The sequence below is a fragment of the Siphateles boraxobius genome, unplaced genomic scaffold (assembly GCF_051911475.1).
Source record: "Siphateles boraxobius isolate OS27281-9 unplaced genomic scaffold, OSU_SipBor_1 19, whole genome shotgun sequence".
Lineage (NCBI taxonomy): Eukaryota > Metazoa > Chordata > Actinopteri > Cypriniformes > Leuciscidae > Siphateles > Siphateles boraxobius.
In genome coordinates this window covers 25,652,402-25,678,014 of record NW_027508799.1, presented here as the reverse complement: position 1 = coordinate 25,678,014, position 25,613 = coordinate 25,652,402, and the positions used below count along the sequence as shown (strand labels likewise).

Genomic DNA, 25,613 nt, shown 5'->3' with positions numbered 1-25,613 from the left:
AGTTTCATTGTCCAACCTTTTTGTCTTAAGACTTAACTTATTCGACATAAATCAGATAAGTCACTGACTGCTTTTCATATAAAGTGCTGTAAAGGTGTTGTGGTAATCATTGGTATTTTACTGAATAAATAAAAATATAAACCTTACCTTTTTATATTTAATGCAATATATACTAATTAAACATGTTTTCTGAAATAATAAATTCTGGTTTGTTAGTTCTGCTCTGTTGGAATCAGAAACGATCCCACAATTTAACCATAATCGATTCCTGACGAATCCCATTTGGAACATTTATTGCTCCGTCACTGTTTCATGAGAATGTATGTCACACTCACAGTGGGTGTGTCTACAATGAAATTATCGCCGTAGAATGAATACCTACTAATATGCTAAATTCACAAACATTAAAACACATTCAAATCTGTGGTATTCTTCGTCATAAGTGGATATATTTCTAAAATCTGTCCGAGGAGCGCGTTGTTATTATAAAATCGCTCTGGTCTGGACTAATTAATAGTTCCTGTGCCTCGGTTTCTACACGGACTTGTTTGACAGGAGCGCCCTGTGTCTGCTTGAGATGGCGGCCAGATCGGAGAACGCGAGGGCCGAATAAACAGTAAACCTGCGCGTCTACTACCTTCCGAGAAGCGCAAGCCGTGTCATTTATCCCATATCTACATCCTCTAGAAACAGAAGAGCGCCATGGAAGGCGGGAAACCCACCCTGCCGCTGGTTTACCAGGCCGTGCAGGCGCTGTATCACGACCCGGACCCTGCCGGCAAGGAGCGCGCCTCGGTCTGGCTGGGAGAGCTGCAGAGATCGGTGCGTTCATTAGCGGGCCTACTGCGCCACAGCACCATCACTCACTAATTAACATTTACAATATGCTATCCATTACAAACCGTGTCCATTTAGACCGAAATTAAGCTTTCTAAAACGTCAACATTTGCTATGTTTGGAAGTGGAGGTGGTCACATGTGTTTGGGCTCTTGTGGGGGTTTATTTGTATCCATTGCTAAATCCATCTAGCTTGTCTGTGGTTGGATGGTCGAGTTATGGGTGGATTTAGGCAGCAAGTTTAGCGGAAATTCATATTTTAAACATAAATACTTGCGGAAATCGAATTTATCACATAGACTGCCCTGTTAGAAAGCTGGTAGTTGCGTTTTGAAACATGGTAGCGAGTTTATAGCTGTGCATTAACTTAGCTGGTTGACCATGTTCTAGAAACCAGATTGACCACCTCATTAACAGGAATGAAAATTTTCATTAAAATTAAAAATTTCTTTCTTTTTTTGCTGGTCCAAGATGCTTTACCATCTTGTGCCAGCTAAATACCAGCTACCATGTTCTAAAACACGGTTTACTGGCAAGGTAGGTTGAATTCAAAATGAATTGGCTATCTATTCTAGAGCATTTCTGTGCATCATAAGACATAGGCTGGTTTACATATTAATGTTATAACATCAATACTACGATTGTAAGTCCGGTATATATGCATTTATGCCATCTCTATTCAGCATTAAACACCACTAGTTTTCCGTTTCACCCTTTCTGCTTTGGGTTACTGGTTCTCAGCAAACTGTAATATAGATGATATGGATGGTGTTAAAATTACAAACCACAAACCAGTGGGTGAGATTTTGCAAGACATGTGTTGCTTTTTTGCAGAAGAAAATTGTACAAGACTAAATTACCTCATAATTCTGTAAGAATCAACTTCTCCTGCAATATGTGGCACAATATTATGATGTCAGTATGAATTGCATGGCTTCACCTTGACACTTAGAGGGATAGTTCATCCATAAAAAATTGTCATTATTACTCGCCCTCATGTCATTCCAAACCCGTAAGACTTTATCTTCTGGAACACAAATGAAGATCTTATTGATGAAATGTGAGTGATTTCTGTCCCTCCATTGACAGCTACAGTTCATAAAGAGATCGCAAAACTAATTCATATGAATTGAGCTGTTTAGTCAATTTTATTTCAAGAGACTTGATCGTCTTATATGATATACAGATTTAATTCACATATAAACATTGGTAAGCGAACAATCAGACCCTCAACCGAACCTGCTTGATTCACAAGATCAAACCTCATTGGTTCTTGCGGAAGCTCAAATGTGCTGAGAAACACACAATAATGAACCTCATTGATTCTCGCACGACAAGCGAACATGCTTGAGCTTCCGTTTACCACAAGTTGGTGAATGTTTATATGTGAATAAAAGCCTAAATTAAATCTGTTCATTATATAAAGCGATCATTCTCTTCAGAAAATTGATTAAACTGATCAATTCATAAGGATTAGTTTTATGATCTCTTTATGAACATTTTGAAGCGTCAAAGCGTCAATTTACCATTTACCATTACCATTTACAAAGCTCTCAGATTTCATCAAAAAGATCATTTGTGTTCCGAAGATGTACGAAAGTCTTACGGGTTTGTGACGACATGAGGGTGAGTAATTAATGACAGAATTTTAATTTTTGGGTAAACTATCACTAAGTTTATTGTCCTGCTCCTCACACATGCTGATCTACCAAGACAGTCTCTTCCGGTTGGTTACACATAATGAATTCCTGGTTCCTGATGTTTCGATTTATTTGCATTAGTAATGTGTATCTTGTTGTGACACATCTGATGTTTAAGTTTCGCTTTTACTTGTTTATGCAAAATACAACTGGTCTGACTTGATACTCAGTGGTCATAGTACTAACAAGAGAGTGGGCTGGCTGATATAATGCTGATCATATATGTAAAATGAGTTATTACAGGTTATTCAAGGCTATTGATGTAAAGTAATCATTTCTAGCACTATTTAGTCATTAAAAATCCTAAAACAGAAATTATGCATTGATCGTCTCATAATGGACAAATCATCAATGTTATTGGCACCTCCTCACTGAAGTTGTTTTTCTGTGCTGAACCTTTCAGATGTACGCGTGGGAGATCTCAGATCAGCTCCTGCAGCTGAAGCAGGACGTGGAATCGTGTTACTTCGCAGCCCAGACGATGAAGATGAAGATCCAGACGGCGTTCTACGAGCTTCCCCCAGAGACCCACACTGCACTGAGAGATTCACTCCTGACTCACATCCAGAACCTCAAAGACCTGTCTCCCATCATCGTCACACAGGTAATGTCCCAGCGTCTGTCGGTCCAGGGGTCGTGTCTGCTAAACATACTTGATTTGTGTCCTGTGATTGCTGAATCAAAATGCAAGTCCTTATGACCTTAAACATCTGCTGTTAATGATTGTATATTGAACATGCAGTGTGAGGTGTTGATGGGGACCGTCGATCACGACCACATTGCAGTGTTACATATTGAGAGCTGTTAAGAAAGTGACGCTGATGCTCTAATGTCATTCTCTCTCCCAGCTTGCATTGGCAATCGCAGATCTGGCTCTTCAGATGGCCTCGTGGAAAGGCTGTGTTCACACCCTCATAGAAAAGTAAGAATCTTCTACAGACCTCTACAGAGTCAGAATTAGGTTTGCTTGGCTGTAAAATTAACTTAATAGCATTGATTGTAATCACCTGATGCACAAATAATCCAAATGGTCTTAGTTAATATGAGCTCCATAAAGGTGTAATAAGAATTGTTTAAAATAGTTGTTCATTGTCACACCTTGAAATTTTATCATCTACCCAATGCTTGATTTTACTCCTTCCAGGTACAGTAATGATGTGTCCTCTATGCCTTTCCTGATTGAGATACTCACGGTTTTGCCGGAGGAGGTGCATAGCCGCTCTCTGAGGATCGGAGCTAATCGACGGACAGAGATCATTGAAGATCTGGCCTACTACTCTACCACAGTGGTCACTCTTCTGGTGCAGACATTATTCTATCTACAAAGCAGTTTCTATCATTTATTGTCCTCTTCCCAACCTAAACAAGATGCCTTACCTGTCTGTACATAGCCAAATGGTAATGGTGCTGATGCAAGTGATGTGAATCACCATCATATTATGTCATCATCCCTCCAGTATGGCTGTTAGCAAATTGCAGGACTCAACTATTTACTTTTTTAAATTTGCAGTAATACAATTGGAGGGAATACAAACATTTCTTCTTTAGGCCCTTCATATGTTGCTTTTACTTTATTTTCCTTTAATAATGCCTACCCATTGTTCTGTGCTATCATTTCCTCCATGCAAATCATTTTAACGATTTAGATGTTGCATAAGCATTTAAATCAGGGGTGTCCCAACTTGGTCCTGCAGAGTTTAGATATAACTTGCCTCAAAACACCTGCCTGGAAGTTTCCAATATGCCTATCGAGACCTTGATTTTCTAGTTCAGGTGTGTTAAATTAGGGTTGGAGCTAAACTCTGCTGGACAGTGGCCCTCCAGGAGCAGGATTGGACACTCCTGATTTAAATGCATGGTTTTTGATTCTAAACTAAGCTTGGCTAATATTGTTGCATTTCCATGATCAGGTGTCATGTGCGGAGAAGTCCGGACATAATGAGAAGATGCTTATCAAGATATTCCGATGTTTGGGGAGTTGGTTTAATTTAGGAGTGCTGGACAACAACTTCATGGCCAACAATCAACTGCTGATGATTCTCTTCCAAGTGCTGGTGAGATCCGCAAATGGAATCTGATATTCAGTTTCTTTCTCCCTTTCTCTTATATTTAAAAAACTTTTTTCCCCCTCTTTATTGCAGCAGAGGGATGAGACGTCTACAAACCTGCACGAGGCGGCGTCAGACTGTGTGTGTTCAGCGCTGTACGCAATTGAGAACGTGGCCATAAACATGCCCCTGGCCATGCAGCTCTTCCAGGGAGTCCTCACCCTAGAAACGGCCTACCACATGGCCGTAGCCCGAGAGGACCTCGACAAGTATGTATGGCATTGTTTATGATCCATGTATGCAGATCATGCAGACCTCTAATACAATGGCTCTGTTCCCATACCCAGTGAGCTGCATGCTGCTTACATAGATGTCTTATGAGGCAGCGTTTTGAGTCACATGGTATCATAAGTGACTATTTGAACGGTGTTCATGAATAGCTAAAACAAATGACGCAAAGCCTACTGGAGACTCAACTCACAATTGATTTCAATAGAGTTGATGTTAGCATGTTACTAAATGGAGGACTCTACTTAATTGATTTGAGTATAGTTTGACATTAACATGTTGCTATGCTAAAAACTTGGAAATAAACTGGAGAGTGGACTCACAATTGATTTCAATACAGTTTGATGTTAGCATGTTAAGCTAAAAGCTCCAATTGTGCAATACTTAAGATGCGAGCCTCGAATCAGTCGATTCCAATAGCTTTTGCTAGTTGCTATGCTAAAATTTCAAATCGTGTCTTAAATTAATCTGGAAACTTAACTAACAGTTAATTTAAGTAGAGCTTGGTGTTAGCTTGGCTTTAAGCTAAAAGCTTAAATTGCGCAGTGCACTAAACGGAGGACTCTGCTGAATTGATTTTAATATAGTTTGACATTAACATGTTGCAATGCTAAAAGTTCAGATTCGCACAATACTTGATTTATATATATATATATATATATATATATATATATAAGTTTGACGTTAGCAGGTTGATATGCTAAAATCTCAAATTGCTAAATTCCTTAAATGGGAAACTCAACTCAGTTGATTTCAAAAGTTTGATGTTAGCATTTTGCTATGCTAAAAGTTCAAATTGCACAATACTTGAAACCAAAGACCTGACTTGGAATTTGATTTCAGTAGTTTTATGTTAGCATGTTACTATGCTAAAAGCTCAAACTACGCAATACTCTAAACATGAAAATACATAGCACACAAAAATTGTGTGAATTAGTATGAAAAAGTAAAACTTTTTTTAATCAATATTATTTGGTATTAAGGAAATATATTAATAAAAAACATTTAAAGATTGATTTTTTTTCCATTTAAACAATGCATTAATAGCTTTCCTTCTCATTGAAAGAAACCTCACTAAGCCTTATAATTTTGTCAAAATAATGTAATATTAAAAGCAGCGTATTCATGCTCCTGAAGTAGGAAGCTCACTTTTGGTATGGTTTTGGATCTTGTTTGCATTTTTCTACCACAGGGTGCTAAATTACTGCCGAATCTTTACTGAATTGTGCGAGACGTTTTTGGAGATGACAGTAAGGACTCCTGGCCAGGGCATGGGAGATCTACGCACGTTAGAGATGCTGCTTATTTGTGCTGGACATCCCCAGTATGAGGTGAGTGTGAAGGCTGACAAGTATTCAATCGTCTGCACCCATAATGACAGGTGAGCATGTATATGTGTCCTTCAACAGGTGGTTGAGATCTCGTTCAACTTCTGGTACCGTCTGGGAGAGCATCTTTACAAAATGAACGATCCAGCGCTGCACAGAGTGTTCAGGCCGTTCATACAGAGGCTACTTCACAGTCTCGCCCGCCACTGCCAACTTGACCCAGATCATGTGAGCATTCTTCTCTTTCCACATGTCTCGCTTGCTTCTTCACAGGAAAGATGCAAATCATTAATTAGCCAGGTTTCCATCCAAAAAAAGGTTTAGTGCATCTAAATGTTTACCTATATAGCTGATAGAAATGCTAATTATCGGTAATTTTTTGCAAATGTTGACAATCTTTTTCCGTTTAACTTTAGCACATAAATTCTAGATCGATACTTCAAATGTTGTGAAAAATTAATTTGGAAACACTTTTTGCTGAGAAAAAGGGCTTTAACGCAAATAAATGTGGTTTCACTTGCCTATACATTACAGCATCCACGTTTGTGCCGTTGCTCCCCCTAAAGAACCGTTTCTCTGTAGTTCAAAGGCGCATTAAAACTTTGGCTAACCTGTGTGTGTGTGTGTGTGTGTGTGTGTGTGTGTGTGTGTGTGTGTGTGTGTGTGTGTGTGTGTGTGTGTATGTGTATATATATATATATATATATATATATATAATATGTGTTTACAAATTCAGAATAGGCAGTTGTTGTTTCCATTTTAAAAAATAAGACCAATAATAAGCATTATTTTCAATCTACAGTTAATCAGAAAAATGATACAAAACTGCACCTGTTTTTGAATAGTCTTTATAACGAAGTACAGAAAAAACACAACACTTGTTAATAAAAATAATTGTATGTATACATATACAATTTAATAATGTATAATACATTTTTTCAAATGGATGAGGGAAATATACGCCTTGAAAATCTCTGCTGCTCATCAAAAATAAAAATCTGTCAGATTCTGGCCTGCACGATTAGGGGAATGTCATATTGCGATTATTGTGGTCAATATTGTGATTGCTATATATAACACAAATGGTTTCATGAGTCAACTTGCTTGGTCCTCAAGGAAAAGGCACACACAGATTAGTGATAATGCTGAAATGTGTATTTCTCAACACAAACTACCAGCAACAACTAAATGCACAGTGTTAACAAAATTAAATAATGACATCTTTGCATTACTGCAAGCTTGTTATTGTCTGAATAGTACAATAGCATAAAAAAAACAATAAATAAGAACATTTGTATGCTTATGGAAATAAGATACTTTGAACATTCTGTCCAGACAAACAGGGACATTTAAGCAGGATGTGACATATGCTTTGTATAAACTCAGTCTGTGGATCATTTTTGGTGTAAGTGATTTGTGATTGTCTAAACGTTTGGTAACTAAACAGAATTTTGTTAAGTTTAGTGACATGTTACAATGTTTACATGGTACAATGACTGGTAGGCTACGGTTTTTATTATTGCTTGACGCGAATTTCACGATTTCAATTCAAATCTTGTGATTTGATTCCGATTCAATATCGATTCATTTGGATAAATATTAGGTACAATAGAGAATATTTTTCCTCAAGAAAAAAAAAACTCAACTAATGTTGTATACATAAAGAGCCCTGTCAGCTGTTATTATTATTATTATTATTATGAAAGGTTAAAAATAACAACACAAATGAAATATGTGGTTTTAGTAGGCTGTAATAACATTGTTACAATATTATAATGATATAAGTAAAAATATAATACATTTTTAATAATGTGTGCACACATATTTAGCAAAATACTCCTCTCTATATATAATTTCTCTAGCCAACCAACATGCTATCAAGTGGCTTTCCTGAGGTAATTATAACGGTGTGTGACATTGTTCTCCAGCTGTTTTATTGACCTCTTTCCGCGGTTGAAAAACACTGATTGATCGATCGATATTATGTATGAGACATAAACATTTCGGTAAGTTGTAGCTACTGTATCTTTCAACACACCTATTGTTCATTTGTGTTTATTGACTAGTAAAGAGTAAGAGATGTTCGGTTCACGACCACGATCTGTCACGTCACATTTACAAGCGCCAAACGCTATTGTTTCAATTTTGTTATAAAATTGACAGAATTTGAGAGCTGAGAATTTGTTTCCTATCAAAAATAAACTTCTTCGGTCTAGTCTGTCAGTGTCCTCTTTGCTTCGCGATTTTTGTTTCTCTGCGTGAGAAAATGGATTTGTGGCGTGTGATTGCGTGAGTCTAACACTGAATGAGTGAGAGTTAGCAGCTCTGCTCAGTGTCGGTTATCTTATAGCCAAAAAATCGCGATATAACAGGTAGATTTTTTTTTTTTTGCTCTACATCATCTTCACCTGTGTTCTCTGCGCTGCACACCGGAAAAAGGTCACGACGTGACCATACGCGCCACACGTGCCCCTGCCTAAACTGTAATTGACTGGTCATCTTTTTATTAGACATATAGAAAATGGGCAAACGGCTCTCAAAGAGAATGGGTTGTCATGTCCACACATGCATTTATTTATTTAATAAAATCGCAGCAATTTGCATCATATAATCACATAGGCTTGACATCGCGATTGCGATATTAATCGTGCAGCATTATGTCAAACGAATGAAGGCTGTTTGAGTTTCCAAAGCTGACAAAAAGAAAAGTTAAATATATTTTTTTAGCTTTAGAATAAAACTTTTTTTAGGGATGACGTCATTACGTGCACCATATTATCGGTAAAAGGCCTATTAGATGGAAACAAGCTGGAGACAATGGTTTCGCAATCTTTTTTTAACGCATATTCCAGTGGATGGAAACTTGGCTGTTGATGGCTCCTATCATGTGCTATAAAAATGAATGAGGTTCACGATTTCCAGCTATTTTTTACTTCATTTCTTATTTTGTGTTTCCTGTACAGGAGGGAGTCCCAGAGGACACAGATGATTTTGGGGAGTTCAGGATGAGAGTGTCTGATCTTGTGAAAGATGTGATTTTCCTAGTCGGCTCCATGGAGTGTTTCTCACAGGTAGAATTTATAGTTTCAAGAATAGAAACATGAAGTGAAAATGATTTGAGGGAAAGAACCCAAAGTGATTGCATAATTTAGCATGGTTTCCTGAGAAACAAGAGGGAATATTTAATCAAAGTTACCTATTCTTTTTATAAACACTTTGTGTCCTCTCGTCAGCTGTATTCGACTCTGAGGGAGGGAAACCCCCCATGGGAAGTAACTGAGGCCGTTCTGTTTATCATGGCTTCCATAGCTAAGAGTGTCGATCCGTAAGTATCACTTTCAGTCATGACTCAGCAGCATCATTTTCCTGCGCCTGGTGTAGTCCTTAAAGCACAAGCGTTGAGTAATATATTGGCAGATTATATATATTTCAAAATCTTATTTTCCTTTGTTTTAAAGCTAAAATGGTACTAAGTGAAGCGACACGATAAAATAAATTCTTGTCATTTGTAGGGCTAGGAATTGAATTGATACAGATTTGCTGATTAATTTAGATCCTGATTCACAAGCTCTTTATTTGATAAGATAAGAAGATAAATAACTTGTCTGAGTTATTCTTCTAAAGAATCAGCTCCGTCTTTTGTTTCAGTAATCAGGCTACACTGGTTGTGCTGTTTTTTTTTTTTTTTTTTTGATAAATTTTTAAAGAACAGTTCCTTATGAGTCATTTGTTCATGAGTCATTTGTTCCTTAAGATTCACAAAATTTTCTTATGAGCCGGTTCTATTAAGTTAAATGTTTGTTTTTACGTGCATCCCTTGAAGACAACTCACTAGAATTTGCGTTAATTTGCAGGATCGTTCAAATGAAGATTGCAATTAATCATTAAATCTGTTTTCTTAGCCAGCCCTAGTCATATGTCCAAAACACTTTTTCAAACTGGTTATTCTGTAGAACATGAAGCTTAATGCTAGTGTTTGTAATGCCAAAATGTCTCCCTCTGCTCGTTCCTAGTGAAAACAATCCCACCCTAACGGAGGTGCTGGAGCAGATAGTATTGCTTCCCGAGACCGTCCATCTTGCTGTCCGCTACACCAGCATTGAGCTGGTTGGAGAAATGAGCGAAGTGATCGACCGGAACCCTTGCATGTTAGGTGACTGTCACAAAAGAGTCCAGTTGATCTTCATCTGCAGGATGTTTTGTTTTTCTCTGTGTGTTCATGATGTATGTATTGGGTTGGCAGATCCTGTTTTGAACTTCCTGATGAAGGGTTTGCGGGAGAAGCCGTTGGCCTCTGTGGCAGCTAAAGCCATTCACAACATCTGCTCGGTGTGTCGAGACCACATGGCGCAGCACTTCCAGGGCCTGCTGGACATCGCCCGCTCTCTCGACTCCTTTGCCCTGTCGACGGATGCTGCCGTTGGCCTGCTGAAAGGTGAGGTGCCCTTTTACACTTCAAAGATATTAATTGTAGTTTTTTTTTGTGTTATTCCTTGATTGTTAGCTGGTGTTCCACACGGTTCACTTTTAAGTAGCGTTCTACGCTTTCCTGTTGGTCTTAGTCATGCCCTTGTTGTATGGCTGGTTTTGTTTAAGTGGTGTGATTGGTTTACTTCAGGTACGGCGCTGGTGTTGGCCCGACTCCCCCTGGAGAAGATTGCGGAGTGTCTGAGCGATTTGTGTGCAGTTCAGGTCATGGCACTGAAGAAGGTTAGATGCTCGTGACACTGGTCTGTATGTCTACTGTCTTTTTAACTCAATCAAGTAATGTGTTGTCTTTGTGTCCAGCTTCTGGCTCAGGACTCCAGCAGTGGGAAGTCATCAGACCCCACCGTGTGGCTGGACAGACTGGCTGTTATCTTCAGGTTAGACCCAACCTTTCCACCAATGCGCTTTATGCCAGAGCTCACTGTTTGTAAAATGTTTTATTGGATTGTGACTACTTCTAGGCCTCTGAGAAAACCGTTGTTTCCTACTAACACTCTTGAAAATGATTTTAAGGTTTCTAGTGGTTTAATCTATTAATTAGCTGTACATGGATTTGTTTCTGTTATTGACTGATGATTTGTTTGTTTGATTGATTGGTTTTTCGTTTTTGTTTATTTATTAGTTTACTTTTACTATTAATTTTAATATTTAAACCTGGATTTTGCCATGAAAAATTAAGCCATAGAAGCTGTCATGGTGTTAAAAACAAACAAAAATAATCCTTGTATCATGGCTTTGAGACTTCAGAAAATGATAAAAATCGAGTGTAGAATTTGCTGCAGATAATTGGTTAATATAAAGTGTAGATGTCAAAGGATATTAAATGGTACGGCATCTGAATTCGACACAATATTTTCTTGATCTTAATTTGCACAATTTATCCGTGCATCGATGTTATTGTGAAGAAAAGTCTTTCATTAGCATTAATGAATAAAAATCCATTGTTTCCCTGTAAAAGTTATTTTTCAATAAGTTAAATGTGTTGTGAAAGCAGTTTTTTAAATTTTTTATTATTATTTTTCTCCATTAGACACACAAACCCCATAGTAGAGAATGGACAAACACACCCCTGCCAGAAAGTCATTCAAGAGGTACCCTTACATGTGCGTTAACTGACACATTATTTAAGTCTGTTTTTAAAGTAGTTTCTTTCTGATCCTCATCTCTGTTCTTTGTTGTAGATCTGGCCAGTGTTGTCAGAGACGTTGAATGCCCATCAGGGTGATAACCGGATAGTGGAGCGCTGCTGCCGCTGCTTGAGATTTGCAGTGCGTTGCGTTGGCAAAGGCTCTGCTTCTCTATTACAGCCACTCGTTACTCAGGTGTGTTTGTGCCCTAAAAATAAATGTTCTTTGATCTGTATCTGTGTTTTTGGAATATAGAGCTGGTGTAGGTCTTAAAGATGTTTTTTTTGTGTGTTTTAGATGGTGAGCGTGTACCAGGTGTACCCTCACTCCTGTTTTCTGTACCTGGGCAGTATTCTAGTGGACGAGTATGGCATGGAGGAAGGATGTAGACAAGGCCTTTTGGATATGCTACAGGTAACGCATACAAACATACTCCAGTCTAACAACCTATAAGCCAGGGACAAACCAAGCAAAAGTGATGAAAGCGAGCAAAGAAGTCATGACGGCACAGACAGAATGCTGTTCTTATTTTACGTCTTGTGCTGCGATGATGATTAAATCAGTGTTACACTCTTGCAGGCTCTCTGTATGCCGACTTTCCAGCTGTTAGAACAGCCTAATGGACTGCGCAATCACCCGGACACAGTGGATGATCTTTTTAGACTCGCCACAAGGTACCAGTTTTGTGTTTTTGTACTTCTGCGGAAGTGTTAGGAAAAACAAGCTACTTGAAATGATAAAACAAGCTCAAAATAAGTGACTTGTCACACCAAAATAATGTACTTTAAGATATGCACCCATTTTCTCTCATTATTTCAGGTTTGTCCAGCGCAGTCCGGTCACGCTACTGAGCAGCAATATTATCATCCACATCATCCAGTGTGCCATCGCTGCCACCACCCTGGACCATCGAGATGCCAACTGCAGCGTTATGAAGTTCATCAGAGACCTTATTCACACAGGGGTCTCCAATGACGTAAGTGGCACTGTTGAACCAATCGAAAGACCTTGTATATTACGTTGTCGTTCCTGTTCATCCATTGCACATAACTGATTTTCCTCTCTTTCAGCATGAGGATGACTTTGAGGTGCGAAAGCGTCTGATTGGCCAGGCGATGGAGCAGCATGGGCAGCAGCTAGTGACTCAGCTGATCAACACCTGCTGTTTCTGCCTGCCGCCTTACACTCTGCCTGATGTGGCGGAGGTACTCTGGGAGATCATGCTCTTTGATCGGCCGGTATGTTTTCAACCTCTTTGAACACGCACCGCTTTTTGAACGTTGCTCAAATACAGATTCATATTTACATTTAATTTGGCAGCTTCGTTTATGTAAAGCGACTTGCATTGCATTAAAGCAGACAGGAGGTCTTGTATTTAAATTTTAAAGTTTTTTTCAAAATTATTATTTATTATTTTTTACATTTTATTTAAATTTTGTTATTTAGTCTAATTTTAATTGTATCAGTGCTTTTCTCATCACCTTGAATAAAATTTGTGGCTGAATTGCATCTTATTTTAATTCCTTAATTTCCTTTTCCTTTAATTTTATTATTATTTTATGTTGTGATAACCACAAGATGTTTTTCTACTTTTTTAAAGACTTTTTAAATGTTTATTTGTGTCTAGACGTTTTGTCGCTGGCTGGAAACCGCACTGAAGGGTCTTCCAAAAGAAACAGCAGGAGGCGCTGTATCAGTCACACACAAGCAGCTCACAGACTTCCATAAGCAGGTCACAAGGTGAGTTTGTCTGTGCCTGCCGTCACCTGAGCCTTCGTTAACAGCACTGGCATTAGAATAATTTCATTACACTCCCGAAAGAAATTGGCCTGTTCCCTAATTAAAAAGTGCTTTTGTCCACAATGCAAAGTAGTCTAGTGCTCATCAGTGTTGATTACAGGCAGCATTTGTCTTTTGAGGTATTGCAAGCTGGTGCACATTCAGTTTTCCTTGCGATTAGCTCGGCACGGCAAGCCTAAACAAGTACCCATAACCAGTCGTCCAGGAGGGTGAAGTATCTCATACTTCAGCAAGTCTTGACCTGAGAAACAAGGAGCCTCCCAGCGTGGTGTCATGTACAGATGCCAAATACATATTCTGACAGCACAGAATGAGTCACAGCCTTTCTTGGAAACTCCAAACCACGCCAGACTGATGCAGTGCCGTTGCATTGCTCGCCCATCCTGTCGGCGCGTGTTTGTACTGTGATTTAGTAATAATAGGCCAACTTATTGTTCAGTAGTTTGTTAAATTGATGCTAATTTGTTCTCTCTACCCCAGTGCAGAGGAATGTAAACAGGTTTGTTGGGCTATAAGAGAGTTTACAAGGCTGTACCGATAGCTGTCTTTTACCTGCTGATGCTGCAAGACCAGGTGAGAGAATCATATTAAAACAAAAATGTGTCTCTTGTGCAACAGGAAAATATTTTTCAGGAAATGATGGATAAATCTGTCTCCTTGTGTAACAGGGATTTTTTTTTCAGGAAATAAAATATATTTACTTATCTAAATAATAATTAAATCAATTAATTTAAATGAGATGTAATGAATTTTTTGCTCTTTTATTTTAAAACAAGAAAAATCTAACTTAGAAATATCTCATTCTTACGTTTGTAATTTTTTTAAAACTACATTTTAAATGAACATATACTCAAGCCTGGATTTCTCCTCTCAAATCCAATCTATATTTTTTTTCACACAATCAGACAAAAAAATATATTTTACATCACAAAGACTGGAAAAGTCTTGTAAATGATAAAGATATTATAAAATTCTCTTTTCCTCTGCAGGTCAGATTTTTTTGTTTTGCTAACATTTGGAGGAAGTGGCAAAGGGAGCCATGATGACCACTGTTGATAAACTAAAGGGAACTCTTGCATGAAGGATTTGTGGGACTTGGCACCATGGGAGAGCCAACCAATTGGATTGGAGCTTTGGAGTGGCAGGGTTTCAGGAAAAGCAAATTGCCTTGTGGGTGTCTCAAGACCGCAGCCCCATCCCTCCCTTTTACCCCTCCAAGTACACCGATGCCAGCTACAGCGAGAGAGGGGTTTCGGAAGGGACATCGTCGTCTTGAGAGGGGGTGGGCCATCGAATGGACATTGAAACGTATACACCCATTTCAACGTCTGCATCAGTCGGATTTTTGGGGATCCATCAAAAAACAAAAACAAAAAAAAAACAAATAAGGATGTGCCTGGTTGCAAATCATAATGCATCGTTAAAAAAAAAGACTTGTACGTTTTTAAAAACAAAATGGAGATTTATTTTCATGGACGTGTGTTTAGAGATCAAGACATGGCTTTGCTGCCAGTGCCATACAAATGATTACCAAACTAAAGATTGTCACAGCAGCAGCCTGCGCCTGTGGGACATTTGCAAAGGGGAGAATCTTGGGAGAGTTGGTGTCACCCTTGATCTTTTTAAAGTTGGCTGGGATTTTATCCGTACAGGTTATGCTGTAAATTATGGAGGGGACTGACTGGCAGGTGTTTTTTTTTTTTTGTTCTTTCACTATGTTGGCATATCTCAAGAGACTCTGAGATCATCTTAGGAGCATGACCGGCTGATTGGGCGAAATAAAATCCAACATTGTGAGGAACAAACTAATCTTTGTCTCGAGTATCTTTTCCGATGCACTTGTGTGTTTGAGAACTGATTTACACTTTTTCTGCAGCTCTAGGAACCTGTTTGACCAGGTTTCATTTTAAGAAAGTTACATGGGTCCTTTAGGTCTTGTTTTCGGAGTCACAGAGTAAATTGAACCCTCTTCTATTGTTTAGGCCCTACAATCATGCGTCTCTCACAATTGCACGTGTTAACCATCAGGTCACTCCTCCCGCGTCCCATTTGCTGAATGAGCGTATGTAGTCAAGTACGTAGTCATATCCGTTCAAGTCCGACAGGTTCATGTTACTGGCACGGACCTTATAGGATGATGTCAGGAGATGTTATCCGCCTGCTCGTAATGTTTGCAAGGAACTTGCATAAAATGAGTCTTAAATCTATGAGTTACAGCTTATTTAAGGTTTTAAGGTTGTACTAACGTCGAGTAGACGCTGAAATGTTCATTGGGTGAATCATACAGTGGTAACCTTATCATGCCAGCAACCATTTAAAATACTGCAATGGTATTTATTGAAATCTAACATTTTAAAAGACAAGTTAACCAAGACATACAAAAAAACATGGGGGAAAAAATGTCAAGAGGTCTGGTCACCTATATATATATATTCTAGTGTTCAAAGGTGCCGAAAGGACCTCCAATTTTGAGCAAGCAATGAACGATTGTGAAGGTAATGGAAACATGGGTTCCTCTTTTAGTTAATGGATGTTCTGAGGCCAGGTGGGGTGTGTGTTTTGAGACTGCAACAGTCTATGGAGCTCTTTGAACTGCTCCACCGTCTGGTCTTTCAAGTCGGGGTTGGAGATCTGCAACCGAATGCTGTCTGTAGACCACGAAAGCTCGCCTGAAAACATCTCGGTAAGGATTCTTGCAACAACTGGAACCACCTAGGAAAAAAATGACAGCGTAAACCTTCAATAAGAGCAGATGCTTTTTTTGGTGAAAATTACATTTATTCATTTAGCTGACGCTTTTATCCAAAGCGACTTACAATTGCTATATTTCAGATGTCGCACGCCTCTGGAGCAACTAGGGGTTAAGTGTCTTGCTCAGGGACACATTGGTGTCTAACAGTGGATTCGAACCCGGGTCTCTCACACCAAAGGCATGTGTCTTATCCACTGCGCCATCACCACCCCAAAATTGATATAGCAATCTATGCTAGGTTTGACAGTTAAATTATAGTCATAGTTGTGCTTCTTGTTGATTGGCTAATAGACACTATATAATAACAGCTATGACAATGTTGATAGTCTTAAATACACTAAAATAACAGCTATGATGTGAAACATCTGTGCTATATTGTGAAAACAATGCTCCAGTCCTGGATGCTGATAGGGTAAAATGCAATATGTATAAACACCTATGATGTGAAACATCTGTTCACCTAGTTAGAGCTATGCTATATTATAAATACAATGCCGTACGTCATTGCTAACAACTCAATTTGGCAATACAGCACGAACACCTTGTATACCTTCCTGCATAAAGAAATGACTAGCATCTTCACACTCCAAATGAAACCAACAAACATAGATTTCATCTTCATACCTGGACAATGATGAGCTTTTTCTCCTTGGGCTTTCTGTCTGGCCAGTCCTCACCGAAGCAGAAGTAGATCTCAAAGGGTGGTGGAGTTGGTGCCTCCCCTTTCTGATACAAAATGAGATCTGAGAAAAAATAACACTGAATTATCACAAATCAAATCAACGATTCAAATCAATGATTTCTGGTGGTCAAATGCATTTTTGGTCCCTCTTGTGAAGTTCATGCATGAGTTTGGAAGTGATTTTTACATATACTGCATTAAGTTCTCTTTTTCACTTCCCACCAAAGACAGGAAACTTCTTTAGCACAAGTGCAACAAAATAAAGAGCAAAGGGTGTTGAATTTGCAGTTTATGTATTTTGTCAATCTTGTGCTGCCAAAGAGAATGAATGTGTTTTGTCGCCTCAGTGTTACATGCATCAAGGTTTATAGTGTCAATATTCTAAATTAATAATTTATTCTGATCAATATTACTTCCACTATGATTCTTCCAAACTCTGAAACTTGAAGCTCAAATAAAATCCAGAGGTTGCCAATTGTAACATGGGGTTGGAATTAATATATGCTCAATTGTTTGTTATTGCTGTAAAGCAGTCACAATAAATATAACATCATGATAACTGAAATCCAAAACTGGTTCCTCGTACCCTGAAGGAAGTTGTTCAGACTGAAGACCCTTATCTTCATCTCTCTTTCCATTGGATTGGGCGGCCCCTGCTCAGGCACACCTGGCCCAGACCAGAACACTTTACACTGGCACAACCTGATGGCATAGATATCTTGTCCCCTGATCTCCAAAATCAGCCCTCGGTCCATCACATCCAGCAGATGATCGGTGTAGAACCTCTGCTTTTCGTTCGGGATCTCAGCGGTTCCTGGAAACAGCACCTGCTGAAGCGTGACTGGACCGAACAGCTCCACCTGCTCTGGTGTGGGTGCCAGGTTACCGTAGTAAAGTCTACAACCCTGAGGGTTACTGACAGTCAAAGAACCAGCTGTCCGACCCCTATATTGGAACTTGATATCCAGATCAGTTACTAGAAGAGAAAAAGAGAATGACCATTTTATCATCATTCACTTCTTGGTTTTCTCTTGGAATACAAAAAGACGTTTAGAAGAATGTTGATGCTGCTCTTTTCCATACAATAAAAATGAATTGCAATAAAGAGCAAATAAAATACAAAGGGAATTGTAAAAGTGGTCCGTCTTACTTCCAAGTCTTTTGGAGCCATATGTAAGGTTTGTGTGAGAAACAAATAAAAAATATTAAAGGTATAGCGGAGGATCTTTCGGAATCTTAGAGAAGACCCGCCCTCTCCAATTTTTTAAAAAATGCACATGCGCAACACTCTATTTGCTCCCGAGATGGAACGCCTATTAAACGTGTTGAGTGACCGAGGACTCAAGACATGATATGCAATGGAGAAGTAGCTTGTTGCATTTGTGTATTAAATACTATGGTGAACACATTGTAATTATCGAAAATGAACAAAAAAGGTTTTCACACATAATATCACACATAATACACCTGAAAGTGCGCATGCGCAGAAGGGACGAGCACGTACGACGGCCTTACGTAAACATATCACCAGAATGATTGACACTTAGGTGGACCAATAGTATAGGCTACCCACCCGGAAAAAGAAAATCCTCCGCTATACCTTTAATATTAAAAAATATTTAAATGAATCACTGATCATTTTCTTAACAGCTCACAAATTTAACAAACCTTTTTGTATCTAGCGTATCAAGAAGTGTTAGGCCAGGTCTGACATCAATGCTTTCAGATGTCAATGATGCTAAACATCGTAACAAATCATGATGTGCCAAAATTGAAAATGCACATAATTAAATAGCAATGACTTTTTTGTAATTGTGGTCACCATTAACTTACATTGTATGGAAAAGAGCAGCATGAACATCCAGCCTAACATTCTCCTTTTGTGGTCTTTTAGAACGACTTGATGGTATATGATGACAGACCTTTCATTTTTGGATGAAGTATTTCTTAAAAAAAAGATTCTCAATCTAACAAATTAAATTTTGATAATACAGCCAAGGTGTGCACCGTATGTTGTGCCTCTATGCACGCTCTTGCAAAGTCATTTAACATCAGCATTACTCGAAATAAGAGGGTGGGACTAGACTTTTTCTGAGATTTAGGTATGTCTTCATCATAAATTGCAACATTAATCCAGAATAACAAGGCATTAGAGGCTTACAGGGCAACATGTGTGGACTGCTCAGCAGCTCTGAGATGCAGGGATGAACCTGGTTCTCCGCTTGAGATGGCACCTCTTGCATCGGGGTGTCCACTATGGTTGGAGGGCCAACAGAATGAGAGACTACATCCTGAAGAACAGGAGGCGGAATGACTCCAGACCCCATTTCCATACCATTCGAGAGTCCTCCGCCATGAATGGGATATGATCCCTGCTCAATTTTGATTGCACTGTGATTGGAAAATTCAGGAGGTCCTGTGCCGGGCTGGGCAAGATGAGTGGTCATAGGAGCACCTCCGTTGGGGTTATTATGGATAATTTCTCCTAATAGGTTCATTTGAGGGTTATGGTGGGCAGTATTATAGCCATCGCCAATAGAAGATGTGAACGGAACGTCAACTCTAGTAGGGTATGCCGAGTAGCTGGAAGGGTCTATCGGAAAAAATAATATTTTTTAGTTTTAGATTTATATCGCAATTTTTTTCCGAATGACATCTACATTGAAGAAATCTTACCAATGGAGAGTTTGACAAAGTTTTGCAGCTGAAATGAAAAAAAAAAAATTTGTTCAATTACAATATGAAGAAAATAGCAAAAATCATGTTGATTTTACAATTTATTTATTCCAACAGTTATTCATCCACGCTCCATGCTCTTCAGCACTTACCTCCTCTTCCTCTTCCTCTCCAGCATCTAAAAACAAACAAAAGAAGAGATGATTTATTGGCTCATCCATTTTTTTATCCCTCACTGACTAGGCATGTGTTCCGGGTCTTTACCTCCATTGACTGACTGGTCGCACACCTCATAGATCTTATAAGGCTGGACAGGGGTGTCCTTAGTGCCATCATAGTGGAGTCCGAACTCTCGGCTTTTGTTAAGTGCACAGCGGAGGTTAGCCTTCCATTTTGCTGGATCTGGCTCATCTACTCCTTCCTGGTACTTGCCTGTTTCCAGAGCCCAAGCCTGCAGAGCAAAATGAGTGAATGAAGGCATGCTTATGGGAAATGTCTAGACATGTCTTGTCCCTTTCTTTTTATTAAATAGACAATGGCCTGGTTTCACAGACAGAGCTTAGATTAGGCCTTGGTTAAATTAGGATATTTAAGTAGCTTTTATAAATGTGCCTTAAAAATACATTACTGGTATGCATCTTGAAACAAAACACTGGCACTGACATAATTTTAAGATAGGTCAGTGCAAGCTGCTTTCAGTTAAAGGGATAGTTCACCCAAAAATGAAAATTCTGTCAGTATTTACTCCCCCTCATGTTGTTCCAACCCCGTAAGACCTTCGTTCATCTTCGGAACACGAATTAAGATATTTTTGATGAAATCTGAGAGCTGGATCACTCCTCCATAGGCTTCAAAAGGATTGAAACTCGCCGGCCTCGAAAAGTTATTAAAGACATCGTTAAAATAGTCCAAGTGACTACAGTGGCTCAATCTTAAATTTATCAAACGACGTGAATACTTTTTGTCCGCAAAAACAAACAAAAATAATGACTTTATTTCAACTATTCATTTTCTTCTCTGTTGGCCTCTAGTCAGTTAACTTAGTATGATTGCGTAGAGCTACGTCATACATAGGCTCACTATTGGCCGACGCTGGTCATGTGGGTGATGCGTGTGACGTACAACAACAGAAGCTCTACGCTTTTACACTAGTGAACTGAAATGAGGCCCACAGAGAAGGAAATGAATAGTTGAAATAAAGTCGTTATTTTAGTTTTTTTGCGCACAAAAAGTATTCTCGTCGTTTGATAAACTTAAGATTGAGCCACTGTAGTCACTTGGACTATTTTAACGATGTCTGTAATAACTTTTTGGGGCCTGCAAGTTCAATCCCTCAAGAAGCCTATGGAGGAGGTTGGAGGAGTGACCCAGCTCTCAGATTTCATAAAACATATCTTAATTCGTGTTCCGAAGATGAACGAAGGTCTTACGGGGTTGGAACAACATGAGGGTGAGTAAATACTGACAGAATTTTCATTTTTGGGTGAACAACCCTTTAAAACAGCTCAAACATGTATTTTAGTCTGGGACTAGGCTTAAAAATTGTCTGTAAAACCAGGCAAATGGGTCTTAAGTTAAGTTACAGTCCATTATGAGTGTAATGAGGGGTGGGGCATTCCTATTCTAGCATTTGATTGGGCAAAATCTGCATTGTGCAGGATGAGTCAACAATATTTTGGTCTGTTTCCAGAAAGACTAAATTTGTTGATTTTAAAGTATATCCCTGCTAATTGTGGAGTTTGTGCATACACAATGCATAAAGACGCAACAAAACTGTCAAAAAAACAACTCTAATTTTGCTTTCACAGGTTCTTTAACCTCAAGGTTCTAAACTTTTCATGACTTCCTCTTAAAATCTTGCTGCAGTTGAGTCAAGTGGAATTGAAACTCAATTTTTAGTTCTCAAAAAGGTTGGTTGCAAAAGTACTGAAAAATCTTTGAACTAGAACTCGTAAATACAGACATTTAATGGTTCAATGTTTCAATTTTCAAAAGCATGTAAGGACAGCGGTTCACTTTTCAATCATTTTCTGTTATTGCGAGTAATAAATTCTGAAAAGTTAAACTAGTAGGCTTTCAGTATATTGAAACTCTAAAGCAGCCCAAAATTTCCCCCTAGTTCTAACTTTAGAACAGATTAAGGGTTGTGACAAAGAATGTTACATCAGCATCCAGATGACAATCTTGGCCAATTGTTGAATTGAAGCTCATATTATGGGTAAATGTACTATTGCAACATCCACAGAAAGGGTTATAAACAGCATGGGTGATGCCAAAACCATATGATTCACCTTAAATATAGTGTTCTCCTCTTCCAGGGTAGGCATATGACGGGTGGCGTGTCTCCATGGGATCCGGAACAGTCTGCGCTCTTGATTGAGCCAGTGCAGCCCTGGATATTTCCCACTGTTAATCTGGTGGAGTGAGAAATGTTTACTTTACTAATGTAGAACTTGCTCAGGATGTCAAGATTTCAAATGATATTCCTTCTATTATTCCCTCCATTTTAGATGCTGATATCTGGAAGTACTGGATGGGTGAAAGCAAGATGGCAGCCAGGCACTGATACCTTTCCAATCGGTTTGATGCATTGGTGATGAGGTAAAGATTATATCAAGTGTTTGAAACAGGGGTATGGTACATCCCCAGTGTGGTTTTATGAATCTCTTTGTTGGTTTGGAAATATGGTTAAAACACTGACCAATTTTTTCATTTACTAAACTCACAAATTTGAAAGCATACAGTGACCAGAGACTTTTAAGTAAAAAAACAACAACAACAAAAATCTCCATTTTGGTGGGGTTTAGCAAAAAACTGAATTTGTTTTTAAGCAAAAATGTAAAAAAAAAAATCTCTTAACGCAGCGAATTCAGAGTGTTATGAACTCTGTGTGGGTGTTATGAATCTCAATTGCGTGGATTCCTATTGACTTTTCTGGATTTCACAATTCTGCAATGCACACCTTTAAAACAAATTATAGGTGTCAAAGTAGTCTATCCAACTTTTGCACTATATTCTGTTTCTGATGTCATCTGAGGAAAAGACAAATTTAAGTTGTTATCCACTGAAAAGAACATACCCTCTGCTGTAGAACTCATATCATTTGTGTGTCATGACTGGTCATCTGACGTGAGAATAAAATTTGCAAATGGCATAATAAGAGTAATTAGGACTACTTTCATGGTGCTTTTTGTTCATGTACAGCGCTTTACCTGGTCATCGTTCGCTTTAATTGTATTAAAAGAGAATCTGCTTTTTATGTTCCACATGAGAAAGTCATTCAGGTTTGGAATGACATGAGGGTAAGTAAATGATGCCAGGATTATAATTTTTGGGGGAACGATCTCTTTAAAATCCATCATCAAAAAGGTTACAATGTGATTAATAGATCACAATTCACCTGTGCCAGCAGCCATGGCTTCAGACGAATCCTCCGTGGTTGACCACTCATGGTGCTGGAAAACGAGGGGTCGGAAGTGGTGGTAATGTGAACACTTATTTTGGTCAGCAATTATAGCACTGGGGCAAAAAAAAGAAGGAAAAAAAAGGACTAGTTACATTGTTGACTGATGATTTAGTCTGGAAGTTGGCAACTATCAGAGAAGAACATAATTAAAAGTTGAATCTGCAAAGTTGGCACAACCAAAGAGATGCTGACAAATGGATAAGCTGAAAAAACATCTTATACAACAACAAAAAAATTAGGGCAATTTTAGGGCAATAAGTCGAATAAATCTTTAGCACAAAAGCAGCACAATGACAAATGTGAAAAGACGCGAGCCTTCAGGCCCCTGCCAAGTCCTCAAATCGCTGCTATAAAAGCAGGTGCTCGTGGGAAAACAGAAAGCATGTGGGATATGGGTATTTAGTTTTTTAAAAGCTCAGTAGCGGGGAGGTCATGTTACCTCTGTAAATAAACGTCAAACATGACTGAGCACAATAACAGCCAAGATCGAACACCACCATTGGCACAGTCCGCTTTTTTTTTAAAGTTGGGGGAGGGGGGGGTGCATGGGGGGTCAAGGCCAAGGCCAAGGTGCTGATGTAATAGCTGTGTATCTGACTTATGCAGAAATGAAAAAGAGGCAGTAAAACTTTTAAGGCAATTTCTTATTAAACACACTAACAGTCATGAGACTTCTTGTGAGCTTTTTCAATGAGTGTTATGGTGTCTTGATATTGCACTCCCACAAAGGAAGTTATAAATACTACTAAATTCATTTATTATGAATTGATGAGGAACAATTGTTAACCAAATGCTAAGAGTAATTTTGATTTGGTGTAGGATAGAGAAGTAGATGAAGTTCCTAAATAAAGAAAATCTGTTCAGTGTTTTCCAGTTAAGTTCCTTTAACTCTCTATTGCACGGTTATCTCTATAGGTAACAAACCCAGTTCTCTACTTTTCGAGCATATAATAGGGTTAATAATGAAGGTCCCCCAAAAAGCTATTTTTTATTTATTTTTCATCCATAAAAAAATTAAGGAACTATATATAGTCAAATAAATTATTTTTATGTTATGAGATATTGCTAAAAGCAACGTGTGTCGAGTTAAATTAAAAGTTAAATTAATAGAGACAATGCTATTAAGATACGGTCAGCAGTTAAAGCACTTTTGTTTAGAATTCACCCACTTTCTTTTCAGATATTTAAATTAAAAATAAATGTAACTTATTATTTAATTTATTTTCATTGTCATGTCATTTCCTTCCTAAAATAATAAATATTTCCTTTTTAATTTATTTATTTTAAATTAAATAAATAAAAATATAGCATATTTTCTGTTTTTAGATTTTAGTAATGAGGTCAAATGCATGCAAATAAAACTTTAAATAGCTTTGGTTTCAAAGTACAAGCAAAAGATAAGGGTTAGATATTGACTGATATTATGCTTTTCAAATGAGTAACATGCAAACATACACACAAACGATACACATCGCCAATTACTCGAGAAACCACAATGTGGCCAAAAACGCCAATTTAATTCCCACCTGTCCAAATATAACATGCGCCCAGAACTTCTTAAACCACATTTTATACGACAAACCCCACCCAGAATCAACGATCTGTAAATTTAGCAAATGTTGAACAAACCTAAAATCACTTAGCCTACCTGCAGTGAAAAGTATCCAAACTTTGAATCGGACTCAGTTCAGCGATTACCTGGCGGGCTCATATAAATCAGGTGAGGTTCAGATCCGCGTCGGTTCGTCCTCTCGGCTCCAGCAGATCAAGTGTCCGTGGACTGACTGATCCCTGCTCTCCAGGAGGACTCTCTCCTATCCATGTTGGGTTTTTTTTACAAGCATGAGACGACAGAAACGTATTTGCAGAAGTAGAACAGGTACCACCCTTCCGGATGACAGGGGCCAATGTAAACGGAAGTGGTGCGTGTTTCATTTTCCATACATGCCCTGTGACCCTGTGTTGTAGTGTTTATCATTTCACAACAAGAAAATGCCATAGGTCATATCATTAGGCAAAATAAGAGAGGTAAAAACTAGTTGTATTACACTGCTGAGTGCTGTTTTGAAGTCGGTATCCCATTAGTGCAGAATTTATGAACTAAACATTCACTAAATATGCCAAATGACAAAAATACAAAAATGCTCATTTAATAAGACTGTTCGTAGGTTATATTAAGTGTTGTTTAGACTTTAAACTGCAATGCGTTTATTTGTTCACTAGGTGGGTTCTGTGACTGTGTTGGTATTTGAGACGTCATGTGACCAAAGGGAACGAAAGGGAGTGACAGAGGGTTGTTATTGTTTTATTTAGGCTATTCCTTTCTTTATTTATTATTTTAATTTTTTTGCTTGAACTATTTATTTCATATATTATAGTGTATATTATTTTTTTGTATTTGTTGTAGTCTACCTTTGTTCA

The 25,613-nt window shown here is 38.4% G+C and overlaps 2 protein-coding genes across 4 annotated transcripts; one reads left to right on the top strand and one right to left on the bottom strand.

Moving 5' to 3' along the window:
- The first annotated feature begins 307 nt into the window (after positions 1-307).
- Positions 308-15,425, top strand: tnpo3 (transportin 3). Of its 2 annotated transcripts, none has more exons than XM_077234556.1 (23): positions 308-822; positions 2,941-3,141; positions 3,386-3,459; positions 3,682-3,838; positions 4,448-4,591; positions 4,679-4,854; positions 6,066-6,204; positions 6,283-6,429; positions 9,165-9,272; positions 9,435-9,526; positions 10,215-10,354; positions 10,445-10,636; positions 10,820-10,911; positions 10,990-11,066; positions 11,720-11,780; positions 11,871-12,011; positions 12,114-12,230; positions 12,396-12,490; positions 12,636-12,792; positions 12,887-13,054; positions 13,444-13,556; positions 14,097-14,189; positions 14,606-15,425. In XM_077234556.1, exons 1-22 carry the CDS (start codon positions 703-705, stop codon positions 14,155-14,157), a joined length of 2,772 nt encoding a protein of 923 aa, XP_077090671.1. In that variant the 5' UTR covers positions 308-702; the 3' UTR covers positions 14,158-14,189; positions 14,606-15,425. The 2 variants fall into 2 exon arrangements, with proteins under 2 accessions (XP_077090671.1, XP_077090670.1); XM_077234555.1 differs by having other exon boundaries at positions 328-822; positions 11,720-11,792.
- A 504-nt stretch (positions 15,426-15,929) lies between these two features.
- Positions 15,930-25,402, bottom strand: irf5 (interferon regulatory factor 5). 2 transcript variants are annotated; one of them, XM_077234564.1, is made up of 10 exons: positions 24,891-25,402; positions 23,127-23,245; positions 22,018-22,140; positions 19,991-20,177; positions 19,879-19,904; positions 19,727-19,754; positions 19,212-19,643; positions 17,637-18,026; positions 16,993-17,111; positions 15,930-16,328 (listed from the first exon to the last, which is right to left on the bottom strand). In XM_077234564.1, exons 2-10 carry the CDS (start codon positions 23,175-23,177, stop codon positions 16,140-16,142), a joined length of 1,545 nt encoding a protein of 514 aa, XP_077090679.1. In that variant the 5' UTR covers positions 23,178-23,245; positions 24,891-25,402; the 3' UTR covers positions 15,930-16,139. The 2 variants fall into 2 exon arrangements, with proteins under 2 accessions (XP_077090679.1, XP_077090678.1); XM_077234563.1 differs by having other exon boundaries at positions 24,841-25,189.
- Between the last annotated feature and the right edge of the window lie 211 nt (positions 25,403-25,613).